The following is a 24,631-nucleotide window of genomic DNA, read 5'->3' as shown; positions in this document are numbered from 1 at the left end:
TTGTACATCACTGATAAGTTGACATTGTTTGGCAGTATAACGGACGATCAGGTTAAATTCAATAACTTCCGAATTTACGGTACAGCTGTTTTAATATTGATGGGGTTCATAGTTTACCTTGGAGTAAAATTTGTCAACAAATTCGCAACAGTGGCTCTTGCATGTGTACTTTTATCTATTTTGGCAGTTTACATTGGAATATTTGTCAATGTCAACGGAAACGACAAATTACAGTAAGTTTTATATGTATATTTAAATTTCTTTAATTTGCTAGACCTTTTCTAAATCGTCTGGATTTTAGGTCTCTTCCGATTTAAAATTATTTTTTTAATATATTTGAAGACAGTTAAAAATTTGACGTTTCGACTATTTCCAGTTTTTATCATATACATTTAACTTAAATTATTTAGATATTTTTTATCATTTATAGCTTTTTCGTTCTTATGGATGTGAACCATTTCTAAAAATTCTATATTCTATAAGTTATTTGGATAAAATAATAAAACTTCGATGAAATATCACATTTATATGTATAACTCAACTTTTCGATCCTTCCTTGGAAGCATTTTCAAAACAATAATTAATATATGATGATTTAAAAATTTGTAGAATAGATAAAACCATATTAAAAGATAGTATTAGAATCAGTGTATTTACCTCGCAATTTCAATAAAACGATATTATACCAGGTAGATTGAAATAAACTAATTGATCAAATTATAGTAAATTTAGCTGAGGTTTTTTATATCTTGTTTATCATTTACAGAACATTTATCTTGTTTTATGTGTATCATTCCTTTGATTAATAATTTTTGGTAGTTCGCGTCTTGAGCTAAGATTTTTGTTTCTTTAAAATCAAATTCATGTAGAGCATTTTTGGTTTATTTGTGACCATTTACTCTGTTTCTCTAAATATTGTGTAGTAGTTATTCCTATATAATTTTTAGGACAATTCCTATATATATATATATATATATATATATATATATATATATATATATATATATATATATATAATGTGAATAAGATTAGCATTTATTGTGAAACCTTTCAAATATAAATCTCGATAAATTCCTTATAATTAACCTCGTTTAATAATTGAGCTAATGAGGAAATGGAATTTTGTTTTTTCGTTAAAAAACCACTATATACTCATTATATTAAGAATAATTTAAAGATTATCAAAAATGAATATTAACTAAGCTATTTAATATATAATGCGTATGATTCTGAATAAATATAGAATACCCAAAGTGTATTGTGATCGGTTAATAATTCATATATGTGCAAACTTATACGATACTGGCCATCGATTAAATTGGAAACCTTCGTCATTCATTATCTTTTCATACGTAACCTAAGGATATTACTCTCATGATATACGAATACATTTTTCAAATATGAAAAAATGTTTGAGTATTAAATTGGCAAATATAATACCCTATACAGTAAAATGAGTAGTTAAAGTGTAAAATTATATCCACATAAACAATTTATTTATATATGATAAAAATAAATTATGAGTCGATTGAATTTTTTTTATGTCTTCGATTAAGTACATCTTTACAACTTTCGTAAAAATCTTCAATTTCTCGAATATAAAAAAACATACTTTTTTAGTTAGTTTAGTTTTTTAACCATTCCAGTATTTTTGAATTGGCTAAAACGTTTGTTTTAGTTAACAAGTTATTTTAACCAATTGCACATTATGATTTTTTTCCTTGTTAATTTTTGCAATAAATATCATTCGACGTTAAGGAGTTTTTCTTTGAAGAATGTCAATTTGTAGTATTTCGATATTTTTATAATTTTATGTACAATAACAGAAATAATTTATTGCGTTTGACCTCTCCACACTGTCTAGGATGTACACTCTATGTTAAAGAGGAACCAAATAATTACTTTTTGGTATTGTAAATTGTTCTCATACCAAACAATTTACTATCAACTAAGATTAAACGTACCTACTAGTGTATAATTCATATGTGTTGACACATATTATTATTCAGTTAAATAAAATGTTTTTACGAGGGACATTGAATAAGTTAGTAACTTTTTTCTCATCATATTATACAACTTTGAGCTGTTAAAAAAAAGGATAAGTTCGGGGGTATATTTAAGAAATTTGTATAGCCAATTAAGCATTTGAGAAAGTAATCAAATAAAGAAGTATAACAAATTATACGGGGTATTTCGATTAAGGACTTTATAATTGAGCAACATAATCAAATTAGATTTATTTCCTTTTTAGTATGTGTTGCTTGGGTAATAGATTACTAACAGTGGATGATCCTTTCACTGATTGTAATAAAAATGTTTCTGGTGTCCTACACAAAATCTTCTGTACGGGTGATGAAACAAACTATAACTGTGATTCCTATTATGACCAGCATAATACTTCCATCATAAAAGGCATAAGAGGATTGTCATCAACCGCTTTTTTCGGTATGTATTATGTATTAACTTTGATATACGCCTATTATAAATTCGATTATTGTTTAGAAAACATTTACGACGGATTTTTGGAACAAGGACAATTCATTTCGAAAGGTAAACTACCAGCTGATTTGGAAGTTGTTGGTAGTGATCACTATAATCAAATATATGCTGATATTACCACTACTTTTACTATTCTCATTGGTATCTTTTTCCCGTCTGTAACTGGTATCATGGCTGGTTCAAATAGATCTGGTGACCTCGCAGATGCTCAGAAATCTATTCCTATTGGAACCATTGGTGCAATTCTCACAACTTCCACAGTCTACTTGTCATGCGTTCTTCTATTTGCCGGAACGGTTGACAATCTTTTACTACGAGATAAGTAAGTATTAATGATTAAATTCAAAAATTAATAACAATCATATTATGTCATTTCAACGAGACTTTCATTATTTGCAGATTTGGTGCATCAATTGGTGGTAAATTGGTAGTAGCGAACATAGCGTGGCCTAATCAATGGGTAATATTGATTGGTTCTGTCCTCTCTACACTAGGCGCTGGTCTACAGTCTTTGACTGGGGCTCCACGTCTTCTGCAAGCTATCGCCAAAGATGGTATTGTCCCATTTTTAGCACCTTTTGCCGTTTCTTCAAGTAAAGGCGAACCAACTAGAGCATTACTTCTCACTTTACTTATATGCCAAGGAGGTATTTTATTAGGAAACGTAGACATCTTAGCTCCATTACTATCAATGTTCTTTTTAATGTGTTATGGATTTGTTAACCTTGCTTGCGCCCTTCAAACGTTATTGAGAACTCCAAACTGGAGACCAAGATTCAAGTATTATCACTGGTCCTTATCTTTCATTGGTCTGTCCTTGTGCATTGCTGTTATGTTTATGACATCTTGGTACCTAGCTTTGCTAGCAATGGGAATGGCTGGAGTTATCTACAAGTACATAGAATATAGAGGGTAAGCTCGATATTAAATAATATATATATATATATATATATATATATATATATATATAAATATATATATATATATATATATATATATATATATATATATATATATATATACATATACAAATTTATATTATATTTCAGGGCAGAGAAAGAATGGGGAGATGGTATCAGAGGATTGGCTTTATCGGCAGCTAGGTTTTCTTTACTACGTTTGGAAGAGGGACCTCCACATACAAAAAATTGGAGACCGCAAATTTTAATTTTAGTAAAATTGACTTCAGACTTTTTGCCAAAATATAAGAAATTATTTTCTTTTGCTGCTCAGCTCAAAGCTGGTAAAGGGTTAACAATCTGCGCCTCAGTAATAGGTGGCGATTTTACAAGATGTTATGGTGAAGCTATGGCTGCTAAGCAAAGCCTTAGCAAAACTATGGAGGAAGAAAAAGTTAAAGGCTTTGCTGAAATTTTAGTAGCTAGAGATATTACAGAAGGATTGTCGGATCTGTAAGGTTTCAATAATCATTGACCACATCGCCACTATATCATTCACTTTTTATTTTTAGTGTTCAAACCGCAGGATTAGGCGGGTTAAAGCCTAATACCGTGATACTCGGTTGGCCTTATGGCTGGAGACAGTCGGAAGACGACAGGACTTGGCAAGTATTTTTGGAAACAGTGCGAAATATAACAGCTGCAAGAATGGCATTACTTGTACCAAAAGGCATTAATTTCTTTCCTGACAGTACAGACAAGGTTATAGGAAATATTGATGTTTGGTGGATAGTACATGACGGAGGATTGCTTATGCTGTTACCTTTCTTGTTGAAACAACACAGAACCTGGAAGAATTGCAAAATGAGAATATTTACGGTTGCTCAAATGGAAGACAATTCCATACAAATGAAAAAGGATTTGAAAACGTTCCTCTATCATCTCAGGATTCAAGCCGAAGTTGAAGTAGTTGAAATGGTAAAAAGTTTACATTATTATCTCAAATCTAAAATGGAGTAGTAATTAAGATTATTGACATTATTATTTTTATATTCTCCATAATATTTGTGCGGATGATTACATGTGATATGTTTTCAATTATTTTTAAGACGCGACTTAATAAACCTAAAATATATTCCTTAATATGAATAAGAACTCATTTCAAGCATTCAAATATTGATTAATCTATTAATCTGTATTATAATGTTTTGATTGATGATTTAAAATATGATATTGAGTGTTTGGTTTTCTCAAACCTGAATTTCATTTTAACCTTGATTAATTATTGACATTATTATTATTATTTCTTTAAGATGGATCATGATATATCTGCTTATACTTATGAGAGAACTTTGATGATGGAACAACGTAATCAAATGTTGCGAGAACTTCGCTTGAACAAAAAAGAAAGCTTAGGAGTGGTAAGTAACTAGTTCAAATATGGTTATAGCGTATTTGTAATTAATTAATATTTATATCTCTCACATGCAAGGTGGATCTGGCGGATTTTAATCTTTTGTCAGCGGAGGAGAAGATACCTTTGGTAAAGCAAAATAGTATTATTTTGCTAGATTTATTGTATTTTAATTTATGCACGTTTCTCTTGTTATCATACTTCATCCGATATAATCATTATATGGCTTCATCTTATATAGAACATCACATCGTCTCACTACATTGAAATACGTAGTTAAAGGAAAATGCTTGAATCATATACATCTTCATTGTACTGATCATATATTTGCACTGATTCTTCATATACATAAATGTTAGCTTATAAATTTATAAATGTTTCTAACGAATTGGTTGAAAAAGTTTTTGTCAAATTATTTTATAATAAAACTTTTTTAGGTCCAGTCCATTGTAGATCAACATCATCAAAATGTTGACGCCAAAATGCCAACCAAAGTACGTTTCCAAGAACCTGGCACCGATGAGGACAACAAAAATCAAGCTGAACCAACCAATGAGGTATTTTTCCATCTACAGTTTTAGCTTCAACATTAACACTCGTACAATTTCTTCTTCTTATTCAAATTTATTTATGTTATAAACCTTATCGTTCCCTCGTTGATTTATCTGAATATATACTTTCATTTTAGCCTAAAATTCATAATAAAGAGGATTGTGATAATACCAAAGAAAAAGAAGACTCTTCTGAAAAGGAAAAAGAGTGTACCAACGAGCACAACCATTCAAATTCTATATCAGAGGAAAATAACAAATCTCCTAGAACCCCGTAAGTTTGCAAACTATTTGTACTAAATATATTATCACTATTAATTTATCACCGTTCATACTTAACTCACTTTTACTTAGAAGAACTGTAAGACACGATTTTTGGTTGATTAGACTCTTGTTGGAGAATCTACTTCTACAAATAAATTGACTTACTTTACTTACATGTAGTGGTACTATTTTCTAAATATATCGAATTCCTACCAATTTATATATACTTATATACACTCGTGGTCAAAAATAGCACCGATTTCTGAAAATATTTTTTTGTTTAATTAATTTAAATTAATATTACTATTGTTTAACTTCTTTTCAATCATTTAGACGCAATAATAAGAAATGTGTAGTAATTTTGAGTGATTTTTAATGAGTAAAAAAATGAAAACATTGCAATAAAACCAAATTTTCTTAAAGATAAAACTTTCATTCTAAACAATAACGTTCCTTTTTTTTTAAACGTGTATTCCCGCCTCTGGATGTAATTCATTCTACTGGGCATGCTTTCAATTAGTTGCTGTATCACTTCTTGAGGTAAATTCTCCCATTCTTCTAATGCCGCTTGCTCAAGCTCATTTAAATTTTGAGGAGATGGATTCCTACTTCGTTTAGGTAATTCAGAACATCTGCCGCAGCGTATGGTCTAGCCTTATCATGTATTTAACGAAAATCATCACCAATAAACGGCCCAAACGGAACGAGTTGATTTTCAAGAATGTCAGTTATGTATCTTGCTGCGTTAATAGGATTCTGTGCAGGCATCAAAACAAATTCCTTCCCAAAACATGATAGACCCTCCTTGGAACGGCTTCCTGGGATGATACAAGACTGCGCAAATATTTCTCCTCGCCGCCTTCGAATTTGATTACGTCCATCTGGACCTCTTAGACTTGGCACCAATTTTCTAAATTCCAATCTAAATGTTGCTTTGCAAATCTTAATCTAGCAATACGATGCTGCCTGGTTAACAAAAGTGCCTGGAGAGCTCTTCTGCTGTATAGAAGGTGTCGTCTTATTGATCTATCAGAGATATTTATATTTCGGACTTCTCGTAAAAGACTGTTGAGCTCGACACTCGTCATTGACCTATTTCTTAATGAATTTAATTACAAAAAACGGTCATCTCGAGGAATTAAAACTGAAGGACATCCTTGTCCAGATCTTTCGAAACCTTTGCATCAATCTGCTAATGGTTTTGTGGTGTACGCCAAACAGATTTGCCACTTCACGATAACTTTATCCCTGTCCAACTAACTCGGCTATTCTTTCAGCTTCGCGTTCACTTAACTGCCTAATTCTATACATTTTTTGTTTAAATCGTCTCGAATTTAACACACCTTGATTGACTTAAATTACTGCTGTCGACAAGTTGGTACAACAATAGAATGAAAGAAAATTTTAAAAAAACCACAAAAACAGTAAGAAATTTTGCTACATTTTATCGCTAACATTTAAGATACTTTAACTTTTTGTTAGAGAAAAAAAATAAACCCAAAAGATTAACATTTTAGGTTTTGATATTGAAATAAAGGGTGGTGCGTTATTTATGGTCACGAGTTTATATTAATGTATCTAATTTACTACTTTTCTTTGAATTTAAATTAATTCGTTGATTATTCACGATTGTCTTAGTTGTTTATGTTCAAATATTTCTCATTAATCTTTTCGAGAAATGATGAAAGCGTTTTCAGTAAGTAAATAAACTTTTTGTAGTGACGAAGGTAACGTTCGTCGGATGCACACAGCTGTGCGTCTAAATGAAGTGATTGTAAATAGATCTCACGATGCTCAATTAGTCATTTTGAATTTGCCCGGACCTCCTAAAGATACTAAAATCGAAAGAGAATCAAATTGTGAGTATATTTTTGCAATACTAACATCAATAGAAATTTAATAAAACTTAAAATCATTGTTATATGCGTTTTTAGTTTGTCAACCAGATCACTACTTCTTGTGGTTATTGAGATCTTGGATTTTTAAGATCCTTTTATATTTATCAGTGTTATATTATTCTAATTAATTTGGTTATTTTTTTATAGATATGGAATTTTTAGAGGTGTTAACAGAAGGATTGGAAAGAGTATTGATGGTACGAGGTGGAGGCAGAGAAGTCATAACAATATACTCGTAATTTATATGTAATTGCAAGTTTACGAAGTGAAACGTTCATTTCAAAGCAAATTTCATTATATACAAATGGAATTAAAAAAACGTTCACTACCTATTTGAAAGAATCGATGATGTAATGACGTATGTTTAGTATGTTCAAGAATAGTGATTACACCAATTAATTATTATTAATGTCATAGATTATTTATATATATATAGAGTATATATATATATATATATATATATATATATATATATATACTACAAATAACTTAGCAGGCATACTTACAACCACCTTTCTGCTGGGTACCGTGATTCTTGAAACTATTGTAATATTTATAAAATCAAAAGGCAACTTTTACTAAGTGCTCATTTTCTTACGAGACAATTAGCAAATCAACGTGCAGTGTTATTAGTCATATTTAGATAATATGGAACTAGATAATATGGAAAAAACACTCCCGACTGTAATATTACAATTTACTTGTTCCATTTCTTAGAACATTTTCTAATGTTTTCTCTCTAGACGAGATCGAATACTTACCAAATCAAGTTTGTCATGTTTTTGTTCCAATAGCAATTGATCATTTCTAATAATTCCTATCTTTCTGAGGAATTCATTTCATATAACAGATACAGTTATAACTAGGCAGGCAGCTCTATACATGGTGTAGCCAAATTCAAAAATCATATATATATATATATATATATATATATATATATATATATATATATATATATATATAGGGTGTTCCAAAATGATCTTTACAACTTCAAAAATTCATAACTTCGAAAATAAACAAGATTATATTGTATCTTTTGCATGTATTACTGCAACTAATAAAGTTTTTTTAGTACACCATTGGTGGCCCTAAGCACTTCCAAGTCTGTAATCAATTTCAAACCAGGTAACATGTCGCCTGTGATTGTACTAAAAGCTTGTGTAATGCGGCGTTTCAAGTCATCAAAGTCATTAACCGGTGTCCGATAAACAATAACCCCACAAGAAGAAGTCGAGGGGTGTTATGTCTGGAGACCTTGGTGGTCATGGAATTGGGCTATTCCGTCCAATCTATCGGTTGGGAAAAGTTTCGTTGAGGTGTTCTCGAACTGCTGTCAACCAGTGTGGTGGTGCACCGTCCTGTTGGAAGTAAATAAAATCGTCTGTAATTCCTAGGTATATCCAGGTACACGCAGCAAGTAACTGTGGTTTCTATGAAGAAGAAAGGACCAATGATTTTGTTGTGCATAAGCCCGCACCACACATTAACTTTTGGGCTGTTTCGTTGAAACTCGACTACTGCATGAGGGGTTTCAGAACATGAAACACTGAAACACACCTTTTTCGAGAAATCTTCATCATGCTCAATACGTTGTAACATGTCTACGGCAAATTCTTACGTTTTCGTCGATATGTTGGTAACAGCGCCTGCAGCAACTGTACCTTATAGGCATACAGACGCAACTGTTTATAAAGAACCCTGTGGATTGTGGTTGTAGGTAATTGGAGTTGCCTTGAAGCCTGAACAATTGAAGTTTTCGGATTGTGCTGGAATGTTTGCCATATTCGCTTCACATTTTTTGGAATTGTGCTGGGTCGTCCGGCTCCACTTATAACTATTCAGCCTATTAAAAAAAAGTTTATTAGTTGCAGTAATACATGCAAAAGACAAAATCAAATATCTTGTTTATGTTCGAACTTATGAATTTTTGAAAGTGGTAAAGATAATTTTGGAACGCCCTGTAGTTTAATACGTGCGACTATTACAATCTATGTTTGTTGGATAAGTTTATGATTTTTTATTTTATTCAATAGCATAACGTTTGATATTTTTATTGCTTTTTATCAATTTTTCAACTTGCCCAACATCTTCTTCCATCCGAAACTAATTTACACTAATTTTTATATTTTCTTAGTACTAGAAATGTTGTAAAATTTGTATTTGGTGTTGCATATAGTAGTTTGTGATAGTCGTTACCGGTCCTTGCATTATAAAATTCGAAAGATTTTCATTAGTCTTATAACTGCCAAAAATTTCAAAGATAAAAACTTTGTTTATAGTAACGTTATGTCAAATATTTATATAATAAAAAAGTTCCTCTTGTTCAACATTTGAGGTACAGCTTCTCGTACTATACTATATTTAAGAATAAGACATAAGATTCAGTAACCCACATGTTATTGTATATCTTGCTATTACCACATTATCAACTTAGGTGGATTCTACCACCTTTAGGGCCGATTCTCACTATAATGCTGTTCACAGTTCACAATCTGACTCAGTTCAAGATTCAGTCTTGAATTGTCGATAATCAAAGTCGGATGAATTTGGCTCGTAGATAATTAATTAGAAAATTATTGTAATATTTGCAGTGAAAAACTGTCATTAACCTTTTCGTTTGAAGAATTAGCGACTATAGTTCTTCTTTTTGGTGAAGAAGATAATATTATCAAGACAAAAAGAAAATATAAAGCAATGAGAAGAATGTGGGTGCATCCAAGTTTATTACAACGAAAAAAAAAGAAGAAGAGTATTACACTTTCTATCTCCATTTAATTAATGATGAAGAAAAATTCTTACAGTACTGTCGAATGGATTGAACTACGTTTGAAATGATTTTGAAGAAAATCACAGTAAAAATAGAAAAAAAAATAAAATTTTTGCATTTCATGTACTGATCGCCTCAGCGGGTAATAGCTGACTGAACCTGAAACAAAAGAATATTCACACTATGGGTAGTACATGGCGTGATAAGTTCGATCTCGCTCAAACAAAATTTCTTCGAACCTGATCGTGATTGGACTAGGATTCGAGCGAAACTTGACTGTTCCGAATGCACACATATATTTTTTACTTCATAATATTTTTATCAAACCGAGATTGGGCCGAGAACGAACTAGGAACGGCTTTATAGTGAGTATTGGCCCTTATTTTTCACTTTATTTCGCTGGGATGTTTAGTTTAGTCAAAATTTAATAAACTTTGTTTATTTGTTCTTATATAGTAGTTGCATCACCAATGAACTAATAGTACTCTAGTATTTAACAATATAAAATAATCGTTTAAAGGTTTTTTTGAAATGGAAAAAGTTGTTTGTTTTACGACTCTTATTATTTAGAGAATAATAATTTTTTTAATGTACCTACATTTCGTTATCAAAGTTTTTAAATCATATAAACGAATACACGCTTAATCACTAATTGGAATTTCTTATTCAAATATTGAATTCGATTATTCATTGACGTTATATTCCCGAATAACAAAGCAATATATTGGGAAACACAATAAAAATCATTTTGGAGAATATATTATGTGAGAGTTTCCACAAATTTGTCGTTTCGAATTATACAGTATATGATAGAAAATAACACTTATTCATGTCTAGTCTAGTTAAACTTAAAAAAAAATAAGAGCTTATAAAATGTCTTTTAAATTATCTAATAGGCACTCAAAATTACATAAACTCTTACGTATATAAATCGAAACCAATTCAAATTGTTTTTTCGATTCATCGTTATTATAATCATAAAAACATTTTACTCATTTACAACTAAAATATCTAATAAAAATTATTTAAGATCCAATTTCAGAGGAGAAACACAAAACTCAATAGAAACCGGTGAAAAATATATTAGATGATTCAACCAACAATTGGAAATAATATTTTCAACAATAGTAAAATAATAATAAAAATTATAGGCAGCCATTAACTTCAAAAGGAAAGATGACCAAAATATTTAATATATCTACATCGATAAGCGAAAAATTATTACATATACTATATATATAGTGATTAGCAGTGGCGGCCTTAGGAGGTGGCGAACAGGGCAATCGTCCAGGTCCTCGCACAACAACCCAAGCAAAATTTAAAAAATAAAAAATTTTATAACTATTTTTTTATATATATTGAGAGACAGTTCAAAGAAGTCAGAAGACCACGTAAAAAAAGGCATTTTGTTATGAAGGGGGAGATGAAGCTCATGAATTGAAAGCGGAAGGAATTTTCAAAATAAACTATTTTTATGTCATTGTCGACAATGTGTGCGCAAGCTGTTATCCTAGGTTTGAGACTCTTCAATATCATGAAAGCATATTTGGTTTCATGTATAATATAAAAAAAAATAAAGGAAATTAATTATAGTGAACTTTTAAAGCAATGCAGTGACTTACAAATATCTATGACAGTAGGAGAATTATGTGATTGATGGGACATGAATTGTACGAAGAATTGAATATGTTCATCCGTGTGTATAAAGGAAGCGATGACATTACCTCGGTGCTAAAATACATAATAGAAAAAAAAATTAACTGAAGTTTACCCCACTACGAAATAGTCCTGAGAATTATTGCTCCACACCTGTTACAATTGCGTCTGTTGAAAGGATTTTTTTTTGAGGAATTCGATGACACAAGATCGGTGTTCAGCCTTTGCTATTCTTTCAATCGAAAATGATGTAGCTTATTCCTTAGATTATTGTACTTTAATTAAAGATTTTAGTCTTAGGAAAAGCAGCAAACATCAATTTTGAAATTTATCATCTCTGTATTTGTTAATTTTATAAATCTTTCAATGTAAAATATTTTAAAATTCAAATTTGATTTATTTGTATAATTTTAGCATTTCTCCTTAAACATGACAACCTACTTTCGGATCACATAATGAAAGACAAAGGCCCTCGTAAACACCTGCTCCAGGCGGCCTCGCAATGGGTAAGGCCGCCTCTAGTTATTAGAAAAAAAAACATCAATATATAACTATATAACTTGAAGTATTTGAGGATGAAGTGAATCTGAATTAAACCATTTATAGACTAAGGCCCATTTCGCACCAAGCCAGTCTAGTCCATTCGCGTCCAGTCAAGTCGGACGCTTTTGAATTAAAACAAAGAGAATGTATAAATCTGGTTTCACACTAAGCGCGTCCCGTCAAGTCCCGCAAAAGCGTCCGACTTGACTGGACGCGAATGGACTAGACTGGCTTGGTGCGAAATGGGCTTAAGAGCCAGTGCCAGCCAGACATACGTTAAAGTATAAAAGGTGGAAATTTTTTTGCGTATTCTCACTGTTGTAGGGAACGATGTTTCGAGGTTACAAATTATATACTTTAACATATGTCTGGCAGGCACTGGCTCTTAGTCTATTATTAATAGTATGTTCTATATGATGCAATTAAAATACGAAAAGGAAACTGTAAACAGATATGCAAAAAAATTACGGTATATAAATATAAAAACACATACTGTAAAAAGAAAACTATGCACATATCACCTATCATCCATTATCAATAATATATGATTAGTTAATTCTGAAAGTATTTTAATAAAGGAAAAATAATAGACAGAATCAAGGAGATACCGAGTAAAAAACGCAGCTTGATAGAATGAGAAAAGAATAAAAAACAGGACAGGAAATGTTTGAAAAGGAAGATATGTATTAGTGAACTGGTTAAAATATTGTATAAAACATTTTAGTCAACTTCTTAATAATGTTTTCATTGAGAACGTATTTTATGAATCGTAAAAACAATTTTAAATTAGTTTACGATTGTTGAACAAACAGGAACACTTTCGGATTATTCGTTTCAGTTACTTTTACAGATAATTTACTAATTTAATTCAATCGAATATTTTCTTTTAGGTGGTAATTTAACAAAACGTTTATCGCGTACCATTTAAATCTAAGAATTTTGAGCAATATTAACTTAATAAATAATAAATATTTACTGTATTAAATGTCAAATTATGAGTGATAGAATTATATTTAGTAAGTCATAATAACATTTTTTTTCTGCAGAAATGTGTAGATTCTGAGTGAGAAACTTATCTATACCTACATACTGAAATGGAAACTTTCTTCAGAAACTATGACTTTCAATATTTTTATTATGTATTTGCACATTTCTATGGAAGCACGAATGTTGTATAGATTTTTATCTCATGTGATGTAAGCAAGAACTCATTATTAAAAAATCAGTATATCGTGATTGAGGAGCTCTACACACTACATATCTAGAGAACAAAAATTGGCATAATCATAAAATAAAAAAGATTATATTTCATGAGGCTAATTTCCGCTACTAACATTTGCAAAAATCGATTATATTTATCGTGGTTAACCTAATCACATTTTGATATTTGCGGACAAATATCGTGATTATTGTTTCGTCCCGACTTTCATTTTTTGCTTAACGGCGTTGATCGATCGATTTAACACAACCTTGTTTGCTGACAATTACGTCTTCGATCGCAATGTCCAGATCCATTCTCCTCTCCACCTGACTTACGGTTCTTTTCACTTAAGCCTATAGTGAGAAATTCATCTTTCATTTATCATTATATAAATATATCGAAGCTTACTCCTCATCGACCCACGGATTATGTAAGAATCGGATCCAGTACAATTGTATTTACTTCCGTGATATGTGACCACTGATATACTGATTATGTTGAGTCTTGTTGTATAAGATTGTGTGGCAACTTCGTATTTCTATTTTTCTAGACACGTTTTTTGCCAATTGTAATAAAGGGCGGCTCAACATTCTATATATCTCTCGAAATAATAATAAAAATGACGTAGGTACAACTTTATGTATGTGTATTTGTGTGTATGTGTGTGTGTGCATATAAACAAAACTAAATACAATAGCCAAAAATGATCAGTTAAGTTCTGATCCATTAAATATTATTCATAAAACACTTTGCATTAGTAGAATTTCAACTTTAAAAGGTCGTTTTTACCTACACAATCGAAATTAGAGAGATACAAGTCTCTGAATAGTTTAGAACAAAGAGTGATAGAACTTCTGTAAAAAAAAAGTTTCTCATAACTTTGTTTTGTTTGAAATATATAAATGTATAGTAGTTAATATAGATGATATAAAGAAATTTTTCAAACAATTTTCGAAGAACACTCTAATTCATATAAAATAAATTTATAAGTTTTCTATATTTCTATTTACCTATAAAATATTTTCCTTCTATATTATCTATACGTTGAACCACATTACCATAAAATTTTATAGATACTGTCTAGGGCGGATCCAGGGTCTTGATAAAGGGGGGGTCACTAGTATTAGGACGAGTCATCTCCCAAAGGTATTTTAAGCCTTTTACCCACAAAATATAACTACTCGAGACTAGGATCTCGAATGCCGAGGAGCCACTAAGTCCCGTAGAGTGAATCGAAATTCGATCCTTTTGAATCGTTCGTTTTAAATGAACGATTCCAAAAGAACTGCGACTCTTCTTGCTTTCCCTCACTAGTTCAAATTTCTCGTCTGTCCCGAAATCTGACCGACTCTTCGAGTGAGTCGATTCTTAAATTTACTAGTTTACATTTCATTTTTTCAACTAGACCAACTCTTAAGTCGTTTACCCATAGAGCCCTAGACCGATTACCGATTAGTTTGATTTGATTCATATTAATTAGTTTCAAGTCAGATTCCTCTACTTCTTAGTCTTGAATTTCCTGAGCATTTTATTTTTATTTTATTGGGTATTGTTTTGATATTCGAAATATTTGGGGGTATTGGCTCCCTTTATCCACGATGTAAAATAATTCGTACTTTTACATATTCCTATTTGCGCCCTTTTATAAGAAACACAAATACCAAGTTAATTAATCAGGGTTTTAGGGGGTGGGGTTCATGACCCCCCTTGGATCCGCGCTTGGATACTGCATTGAACTGATTTATGTACAAAGCGATTCATTAGGGGTGGTGACCAGCCATATCTCGGTACAAAATTGTGTTGATATATTCAATTGAATCGGCATAACTTTTCTGAAAACTTACAGAGTGAACCATTATTCAATAAAACTGATTTAAATTGCGAATATCTAATTAAGTAGTAGGTACTATTTTTTTTGTAAGTTGATGTTTTTTTGGGGGCCCGTTACCAGTACTAATGAATCACTCTTTATCGTGTCCAATTTTACTAATAAAATTATTATTTTTATTAATCGTTGAATTGTAGACAATCTTAAATTAGTTTATTATTTTTATAAAAGAAACCAAAAAAAAAAGTGGTATGTGAGCAAAATTTCAATATTTAGTAACTTTAAGTAGTTTCAGAATGTTTAATTTTCAGCTAAAACAGAATATACTAACCAATTCAATCCTGATTTCTGATTTTGTTGAAAATAAAACGTGATCTGACTATTTTTTATCTCTCATTGTGATTTCAGACCTGTTAATTATTGTTATTAATAAGATATAGCTTTATTAATACTTATATGTATATTACACAAATCAAATTACCAGAGTATTTATAATATGTATCTATTTTTATTTGTTTCGTCTATTTGCTATATATGTATATCTATTGTTAATAATTTTGTTATCCAAAGGAATTAAATTTATTATCTACAAGAGTTTTAAAAATAGGAAATATTTCTAATAAAATATAGGAATTTCACGTCCAGTTAAAAGATGTAGGAATAATTAGTAGGTAGGTATAACAACTGTTCAAAATTATTTTAAAAAATATATTCTGAATTCTTAGATTTGTGATGCAAGATAAAAAAAAAACGAATAAATAAATGTTGTTATTCCTTGTATTATTATGATAAATCGGTACTTTATGAGTATTTATTTCCGTATGTGTAATTTTGAAATAGCCCTAACTGCTTGGTAGAATAAATCTCGTGAAGGACGCTATATTAGTGTTCTTATAGTTAGTTAAAATTTCTAACAACTCAAATGTTGTCAAGTTCATCAAGTTCATACATTAACCGGTCTATAATATACTAGGAAATACCATAATCGAATTGATCGCAAATTTAAGAATACTCAGTAGATATACTATATTAAGAGAGAACATTTGACTTGACAGAATTTTTCAATGTCTTATGCTAAACACGATACAGACCCAGTGTCTCATCTTGGTATATTGTATCTATAATATCGAAACACGAAATGATATAGAAAATCAGATATAAGATTTTGCCACTCTTTTTAAACATGGACGGTCATCTTTAACTTAAGTTTCGTGCAGCTGCGCAGGTGTAGGGGTAAAATAGTGCACTAGTGATCTCGACTAGCCTTAAAGGTACCTTAAAATATTGAATTCTATTTATTTATATTGATGTGTCACTAAAGTAGCTAGTGCCCAGGTCGCGCCATTATAACTCTCTATTAAAATATCTATGTTATTCATATGAGTTTAATAAATAAATTGTTTATATTTTTATATAGGTTTTATTTTATGTAGTTCTGTAAGAAAATTGAAGTGATACATAGAATCAAAAGTGGATCTTATTACGAATATAACAAACGTAATATTAACTTTATCTTCAAACGTGGTTATTAGTATTATTAGTAGAGAAATGTGCACTATAACGTTTCTCAAATTTCATATTTCACCCTTCTTCTTCATTATTAAACGTTCCACAATTTCAAATCCACTTGCAAGCTCTTTTGACATGTATTTTTAACTCTCTTATTCAGGTACTCACGTAATTAACCACTGTATTGTTAATTTTAAAAATATAAACATGGGATGTCAGAAGTGCACTGTTCATAATATGTGCCAAACTAGAATGTACTTTTTCGTCCCATGTTTACTTACACGTTATTGAATTTCTATTGTATGTTAAACTTCATTATGAATGGCGCAATCTGAGTTTAATTATTGACAATGTGTTCATCGGACATACATGAAATAAAATATTAAATAGTAAGTTCAATAGTTTTATTCATTTACCTAAGTATGATCCGTTCCTGAATATTATTTAAAAAAACCCAAAGCTTAATTTGAAAACTATCTTTTTACAGTACTGGTGTATTTATAAAATTTCGCAATATTTAAAAATTGCGGATTGTTCCCTTTAATCATATTAAATACCTACAAGGCAAACAACGATCAATTGAATATTAATCTATCCGATTGAGTGCAAAACTTCATACACTAAAAGAAAAAATTATTATAATTTATATTTTAGAAATACTCTGTATAAAATTTACTGGAGTAAAAATGACACTGCGTAGTGCTTCCATCTATTGAAACAAATCATAAATGCAACATTATTACAACCCGTATAATATAATATCCAGTTTCTGTTTATGTCAAATGTACATCTTTCTATAAGAATTTAGTAAATTGATTAATTGTTATTTTCATAGAGAACGCCTAAACTCGAAAACATCTAACTGGGATGGATTAAAAAATAAATATAGTGTATAGATTCTGTCGACATCTATATTTGAATAGAGGCACCATAATTTTGTAATGACTTTTATATACCTGAGAAACCTATTTTCTGATGTATGTCATTATATTTTGTACAAATTATATCCTAAATGTGAATAATATCCATACTAGCCCACGTGCCGTGTAACATTTTATTATTTTAATTGAAATATTATTGAAAAACACTGCGTAGTGCTTTCATCTATTGAAGCAAATTATAACTGCAACATTATTACAACCCGTATAATATAATATCCAGTTTCTGTTTATGTCAAATGTACATTCTTTCTATGAGAATTTAGTAAATTGATTAATTGTTATTTTCATAGAGAGCGCCTAAACTCGAAAACATCCATTTGGATTAAAAAATAAATATAATCTATAGATTCTATCGACATCTATATTTGAACAGAGACACCATAATTTTGTAATGACTTTTATATACCCGAGAAACCTATTTTCTGATGTATGTCATTATATTTTGTAAAAATTATATCCTAAATGTGAATAATATCCATATTAGCCTACATGCCGTGTAACATTTTATTTTTTCAATTAAAATATTTTTGAGATATTTAAAAATTAAAGTAATCTGCACTGATGTAGTTACGTTGATGTCTAAAGGATGACGCTGAAACGTTCGATCCAACCATTATCTAAAATGTTTCTGTTTTTTGTATACAGATGAAAAACTCATCATTTGAGCTTCTGCATATTTAGATCGTTAGATGCCATTTGTGAGTGTATTTGTATTATATAGCAGGTGGTGGTGCAGCGACTTGTTTTTACACTCTATATTATTTTTTTCACTACCGACAGAGGGACTTAACACCTGTGGTGTGTCCGCGCAGGTAATACCGCGGAAATTGTGATTTTAAGTGTAGAAACACGTAAACATCGAGCATCAGCATCTTTCAGCCGGCTGAAGCAGGCTTGTGGCTAAAAAAAACGGTTATGGCAGCTACTAGTGTGGTAGTCTTAGATAGGGGAAATAATACTACCTGCACTATTAATCTACATGGTGAGGCGAATTTAGTACAAAATTTCAGCTTATTTATGTTGAGCCAATATTTTTAAATTATAAATACCCGCTTTAAAAAAATTAACATAACCTCACTTTTTACGCTTTCAAATTTTTTTAGGTGCCACTGTTGTTTCATGGAGAGTTAATAATCAAGAACAACTATTTGTAAGGTAAAATAAGAAATGATCCATTTGATAATATATATAACTGTAGTCAGAATGTACCTTTTCAGTGATAAGAATATTTTTTTAGCAAACAAGCAGTGTTTGATGGCAAAAAGGCAATAAGAGGTGGCATACCATTTGTTTTTCGTAAGTTTTATTAACTATTTAGTTTCAAGAAACAAACAAACAAAGTAACTATACTTCAATGATAGAAAGTGTGTTTTTTAAAAACCTAATAATAACAGTTTATTTATTGAGGGAAGAATAAATTAATAGAAAATTAATTATCAATATACTGGTTAAATCAAATGGCAATATTTCAGCTCAATTTGGACCTTGGAATTTTGGTCCTCAACATGGTTTTGCTAGAATTGTTAGGTGGAACTTGGAAAAAGCACCTGAAAGACTGCCAAGTGGAGATGTAGAGGCTGTATTTTCTATTATGGACACAGATTTTACTAGATCCATGTGGAATTATCCGTGAGTAATTGAAATTTCTATTTAATCAGTTTATTTTTATTTGTATTAGTAGAAAACCAAGTGTGCATTTGAATGCTAATAAGAAAATTCTTCCAGTAAATATTAACAAAAAAATAAACAGTTTTAAAAAACTAAAACTTATAAATTTTGCATTATCTACCAATAAAATTTTTAACTTTTCATTAAAAAAAAATGTGTCATGTTTTAGTATGAATTTCAACAATTGAATGATGTAGGTTTCTGTGTATATGGCTAAATTCAAATTATGTTCAATCTAATGTCATTGAAAATGAATTAAATAAATTAATAAAGCTGGAATATTTACAAGTGTATATATCTTTAGGTTTCGACTGACTTATAGACTGATACTCCGAGAAAAAGAATTACACTTCAATATTGCTGTATATAACCCAAGTAAAGACTTGACATTCAGTTTTAATATGTTGCTACATACATATTTTAAAGTTCCAGACGTGAGACGTTGTCAAATTACAGGATTACAAGGCTGTACTTTTGTGGATAAAACAAGAGAAGGTGCTATATATCAAGAGGTAAATATTTTCAATTTTCAAGAAATATGTCAGTGTCTATTTTTAATATTTATAATTGATATACTTTTCACTACAACATTTACACTGTCTGTTGAACAAATGTGAGCTTCTTTGTATGAAAACATTAACTTGGTTATCAAACTAAACATTAGACAATGTAAATGAGTGTTGGTATATAGTATGTGATATTATAATATGTAAGAATTTTAGAAAATTATATAATTTTCAATTTAGGCAAGAGATGTTGTAACCATTGGAGAATGGACTGATAAAATCTACCAAAATACTCCTCAAGAGCATATAATAACCAATGTTGTGTCTGGTCGTAAGATGCGTATTCAGAAATATAACTTCCCAGATACAGTAATTTGGAATCCATGGGTGGATCAAGCTAAAGATATGTCAGATTTTGGTGATGACGAATATCCCAATATGGTCTGTGTAGAAGCTGGACATGTATCTAGTCCAGTAATTCTCTTACCAGGGACAGCATTTGAAGCTAGCCAAATTCTACAGGTTATGTGAATACGACAGCAACCATACAACTGCCCTATCTTGTCCATCAGTTTCTTATATTATTATGAGTAGTAGAGTAGTGTGGATGTGTTGGTTAAACTGGTGAAATCAGATATTTTTCTGTATGATTATAACACTTTTTTATCTATATAAAATACAATTAACAGGGTAAGTGAAAAGCGTCATATTTATTTAATTTTTACATGAGAAATTTTTTTATTTAGTCAATTTAAAACTTGAACAGAAATTGTACAATAATTTTTAAAAACTGAATGCTTTTACTTATTCTGTATGTTGGTATACCCAGTTCTAATAATTAGTTGATGGGAAAATTGCATTTTTAATTGTTAGTTTTCAATTATTCAACGTTGGAAGGTACATTGTAAAACAATATATATATTCTACTTATTTTTTATGTGATGGATGTGAAAATGAATTGGTAAATATCTAAATTCCAATATTTTAATTCAAATTAATTTATTATATATATTTACGATACCAAAATGTATACTCTTTGGTATTTTACACAACCCCGCAATAATCATCTTTGTATTTATATATTAATTTCTTAATTATTAGACCTTTTTCAATATGTTTTTGTTAATAATCCACTAAACATTACTTTTTATATTTCGACCTAATTTTGCTATTTATCAAAATATATTTATTTCTATTGAGAAAAGTAATTACATTTAAAAGAGGTCAAAAATCAAGTAGATTTAACAAAAACATGAAAAAAGGTATAAGATATTTAAGAAATATATACTGCACACTGAACTGTTCGAAAAGCTATTTTACTCTTATTGTGTCCATCTCCTATTAAATATAATATCACAGAATTTTCAAGAAGACCCCGTTATTTTAGAGAAACATAAAACAAAGCGGCTGATGCGAGCATTTGTCTTTCTATGATTCCTCAAATTTACTTCATAGTATTTTAGTCAGGATTATGTTTGTATTTACTTAACATCATCAAAATATAATGTAACAATATTGTCTGATATTATCACAAAGTACTACGGAATATATTTGTGCAATTTCAAACATTTGCAAAAAAAAATCTGTCTATGTTAGTTGCAGAGCATTGTCAACATAATAAAATCCTAAGATCGACTGTAAGTAGCATTTTGAAGTAGTAAAATCCGGGCTCATATGACAACACACAACTTTTGTGACATAAATTTTTAGTTTGGTTTAATAACAATTTTGCAATTATAAAAAACAAAAAATTGGCAAATCAAAACTTTTAAAAAGTGACAATAGTATATATAGAATTTGTAGATACTATATCATTTTAATCAAAATTATTGGTTTATAATTGCGCTATAGTTCACCTGGAAAATATTAAAATGTATCATACATCAAAAAATGGTAAATAGTGAGTCACTTTTTGTGCAGTCAGTGTTATAGATTCAGTGAAAACTTTCATTATGAAATTTTATTTTCAATTATCCAAATTAAATGTATTTATTGAAAAGAGGTTGAGAGGAAGGTACCGACTATATCCTGTAGAAAATTCTTTGCCCAAAAATAAGTTTGCATTAGATTGGTATAATCTATCATTCATAAGATAAAATTTGTGTCAAATATTTTAGAACATTTTTATATTAATTTTTTCATAATCGCCCATAGCCACTTCATGGAAAGATAATTTTTTAGTTCTATTAATATGCGGAGGTCTGAAAGACAAATTCAATTTTGTGTGGTTAGAAATTTTGTTAAATAAAATAGATATTAAAATTATAAAACATTATGCTGCTCAAATTGTAGGTAATTTTATGGAAATAAGATTTAATAATAATAAAATAGACAACGAAATGTGAAATTTTAGAATTAAAAAGGTAGATAAGTTATTAAAAACTTTATTATATATGTATGATCTCTTTGTATTACAAAATAACACAATTTTATTGTTTTTTCAATTGATAAATATACAAAGTCAAAATTCTTGGACCCCTATATTTTGATTAAAGATTTTTTTTTTGAAAACTATTAATGATGTTCCATTTACCCTTTTACTCTCTGAAAATTATAGGATGGGTCCGAGAATTTTCATGATATATGTGCATCACATATATTTATTTTTCATTGTAATATACATTTACCTATCTGATATCATCGGTAATTAAAAATTTAGTTTTTGTGTCTACACTAACTTTTTTTATATTTATTGATAGTTTTACTCATTTTTATTTGAAGCTGGTCTATCCCCAGTAAGTGATAAATATATAGACGTAGCAATAAAATCAACATACAAATGAATAAAAAATACGTAAAAATAAAGAGTTTTAGGTAGTCTGTAGACACGCACAATCAATAAAATAGTACAACCGAAATTATATCTTGTTATTCAAATTATTGAATGATGTGTAGAAACCCAATATTTCTGTCATAAATCAGTCATTTTAAGAATTATCAAAATATTCCAGATATTTTTATTAATATCATTTTTTAGTGTCTCTACCAATGAAGCATATATGGGAGTAGCTTCCACCATTTACTAGTGGTAGAAGTCTCCGTTTTATGAATTCTGTACATTCGATCATATATTTGAGTAAATATGTAATTTATATATATCATTTACTACTAACTTTTAGGTGCTGATCTATCATCCACTCTCCAAAAATTTATCTTTATCAAAAAAATAACTTACAAATTGTTACTATAAGTTTATACAGATTATAATTTTTCTTCTTTGCAGTCTGTTCAAATTTTACACAAATAATGACTGAGTGCTAAGTCCTATTACAAGAAAAGAAATTTGAAATTCTTTGTTTTCTTGTAAATTTGTCGCAGACTCTATTTTAGACGATCTAGTGAACAATAGTTTAGTAAATTATTATAATAACTTGAATGTCTTCTCTGTGGTGAAACACATGCAGCTCAAGACACTAGCCTTATGTCGTATACGACTGGTAGCATTATAGTTATATGGTTATTGTAATTTCTATTTTTTGTGCAATAGTAAATCGTTTGTCAAGTTATAATTCAATAACTGTAACTTATTATTAGGTGCTGCTTTTTAAATAATAAAATTATAATCGAAATAAATTTTTCATTTACATCCCTATCATATTTTGAACCAATCCTTAAGTCTTCAGAATCCAAACTTTAATATGGTGAGCTCAATCAATTTTTCCAGAAGTTCACAAAATTGTAACTGCTATGCTGTTAGCTAACCATTTACGGTAATTGTCTGAGATTCTTTGTTATTTGATGCAGGTGCAGGAATCGTTGACCGATTGGACTCTATGCAATTGAACAATATATATACAGAGAGAATAAGCATCCCTCTGATCATGTTTGTTCATATTTTTGCTTCCAGAGAGTGTTATTAATTTATTCGACAAAAACACCTCGAGCTTCATTAGTGATTGTGTTTTTATTACTCATATATTTCTTTTATTGGAACTATCTATTCCTTCAGTATTTGCGGATTCGTTTTCTTTTCTATCATGATGTAACGCAAATTATTAAATGGTACTTTATCCACAATCTTATTATGTACAAGATACGGCTAAGTAGGAGAGGTACAATTTTATCTTCTTTCGACCGAGAATAAATACCTAGAAGTTACACATTTTGTAAAAGTCGAATGGAACCATAAGGATACGATGGTTGTTGATGACTATGATGTACTTTGAAGCTTAATATTTATTTATTTCATTGGAAAACATTTAGATAATCGAAATTTTTAATAAACTAATGCTATTTAGTTTTTAATTTTTTGAAGCTATTAAAAATTATAATTTGTAAGGAAGGACTGTCATTGTACAAAATTCCATTTTTTCGAACAACGAGTCATTCTCTTGTGGCACCCTGTAAATTCTGAAACTCATCAAATATTCATGTTTAGCCTCCTGAAAAACATGTTAATTGGTTTGTTTACGGGCGGTAGAATCAGAATAAATAAATATTAGCATAACGGAATCACACAAGATTTTTACTGAAGGACCACCTTTGGT

At 29.7% G+C, this 24,631-nt stretch overlaps 2 protein-coding genes across 4 annotated transcripts in view; both read left to right on the top strand.

Annotated features, from left to right (window-relative positions):
- LOC130450958 (solute carrier family 12 member 6) overlaps positions 1-17,416 on the top strand; it is a 70,480-nt gene extending 53,064 nt beyond the window's left edge. For 2 of the 3 annotated variants that reach the window (XM_056789713.1, XM_056789716.1), the window contains exons 3-14: positions 1-233; positions 2,252-2,445; positions 2,503-2,821; positions 2,899-3,411; positions 3,549-3,911; positions 3,971-4,376; positions 4,712-4,819; positions 4,891-4,941; positions 5,250-5,369; positions 5,501-5,637; positions 7,347-7,486; positions 7,673-17,416. In XM_056789713.1, the coding sequence (XP_056645691.1) occupies positions 1-233; positions 2,252-2,445; positions 2,503-2,821; positions 2,899-3,411; positions 3,549-3,911; positions 3,971-4,376; positions 4,712-4,819; positions 4,891-4,941; positions 5,250-5,369; positions 5,501-5,637; positions 7,347-7,486; positions 7,673-7,764 (2,676 nt within the window). In that variant the 3' untranslated portion in view covers positions 7,765-17,416. The remainder of the gene's footprint in view (positions 234-2,251; positions 2,446-2,502; positions 2,822-2,898; positions 3,412-3,548; positions 3,912-3,970; positions 4,377-4,711; positions 4,820-4,890; positions 4,942-5,249; positions 5,370-5,500; positions 5,638-7,346; positions 7,487-7,672) is intronic. The other variant, XM_056789715.1, reaches the window with a different exon arrangement.
- Positions 17,417-18,594: 1,178 nt separating this feature from the next.
- Positions 18,595-23,717, top strand: LOC130451006 (uncharacterized). Its single transcript, XM_056789789.1, has 6 exons — positions 18,595-18,952; positions 19,074-19,125; positions 19,208-19,266; positions 19,443-19,599; positions 19,943-20,150; positions 20,385-23,717. The coding sequence occupies exons 1-6, from the start codon at positions 18,886-18,888 to the stop codon at positions 20,673-20,675; spliced, it is 834 nt and encodes a 277-aa protein (XP_056645767.1). The 5' UTR covers positions 18,595-18,885; the 3' UTR covers positions 20,676-23,717.
- Positions 23,718-24,631: the final 914 nt, after the last annotated feature.

This window comes from Diorhabda sublineata, chromosome X, assembly GCF_026230105.1.
Source record: "Diorhabda sublineata isolate icDioSubl1.1 chromosome X, icDioSubl1.1, whole genome shotgun sequence".
NCBI lineage: Eukaryota > Metazoa > Arthropoda > Insecta > Coleoptera > Chrysomelidae > Diorhabda > Diorhabda sublineata.
The sequence above is the reverse complement of the archived record's forward strand: the minus strand, read 5'-3'. Positions and strand labels throughout refer to the sequence as shown.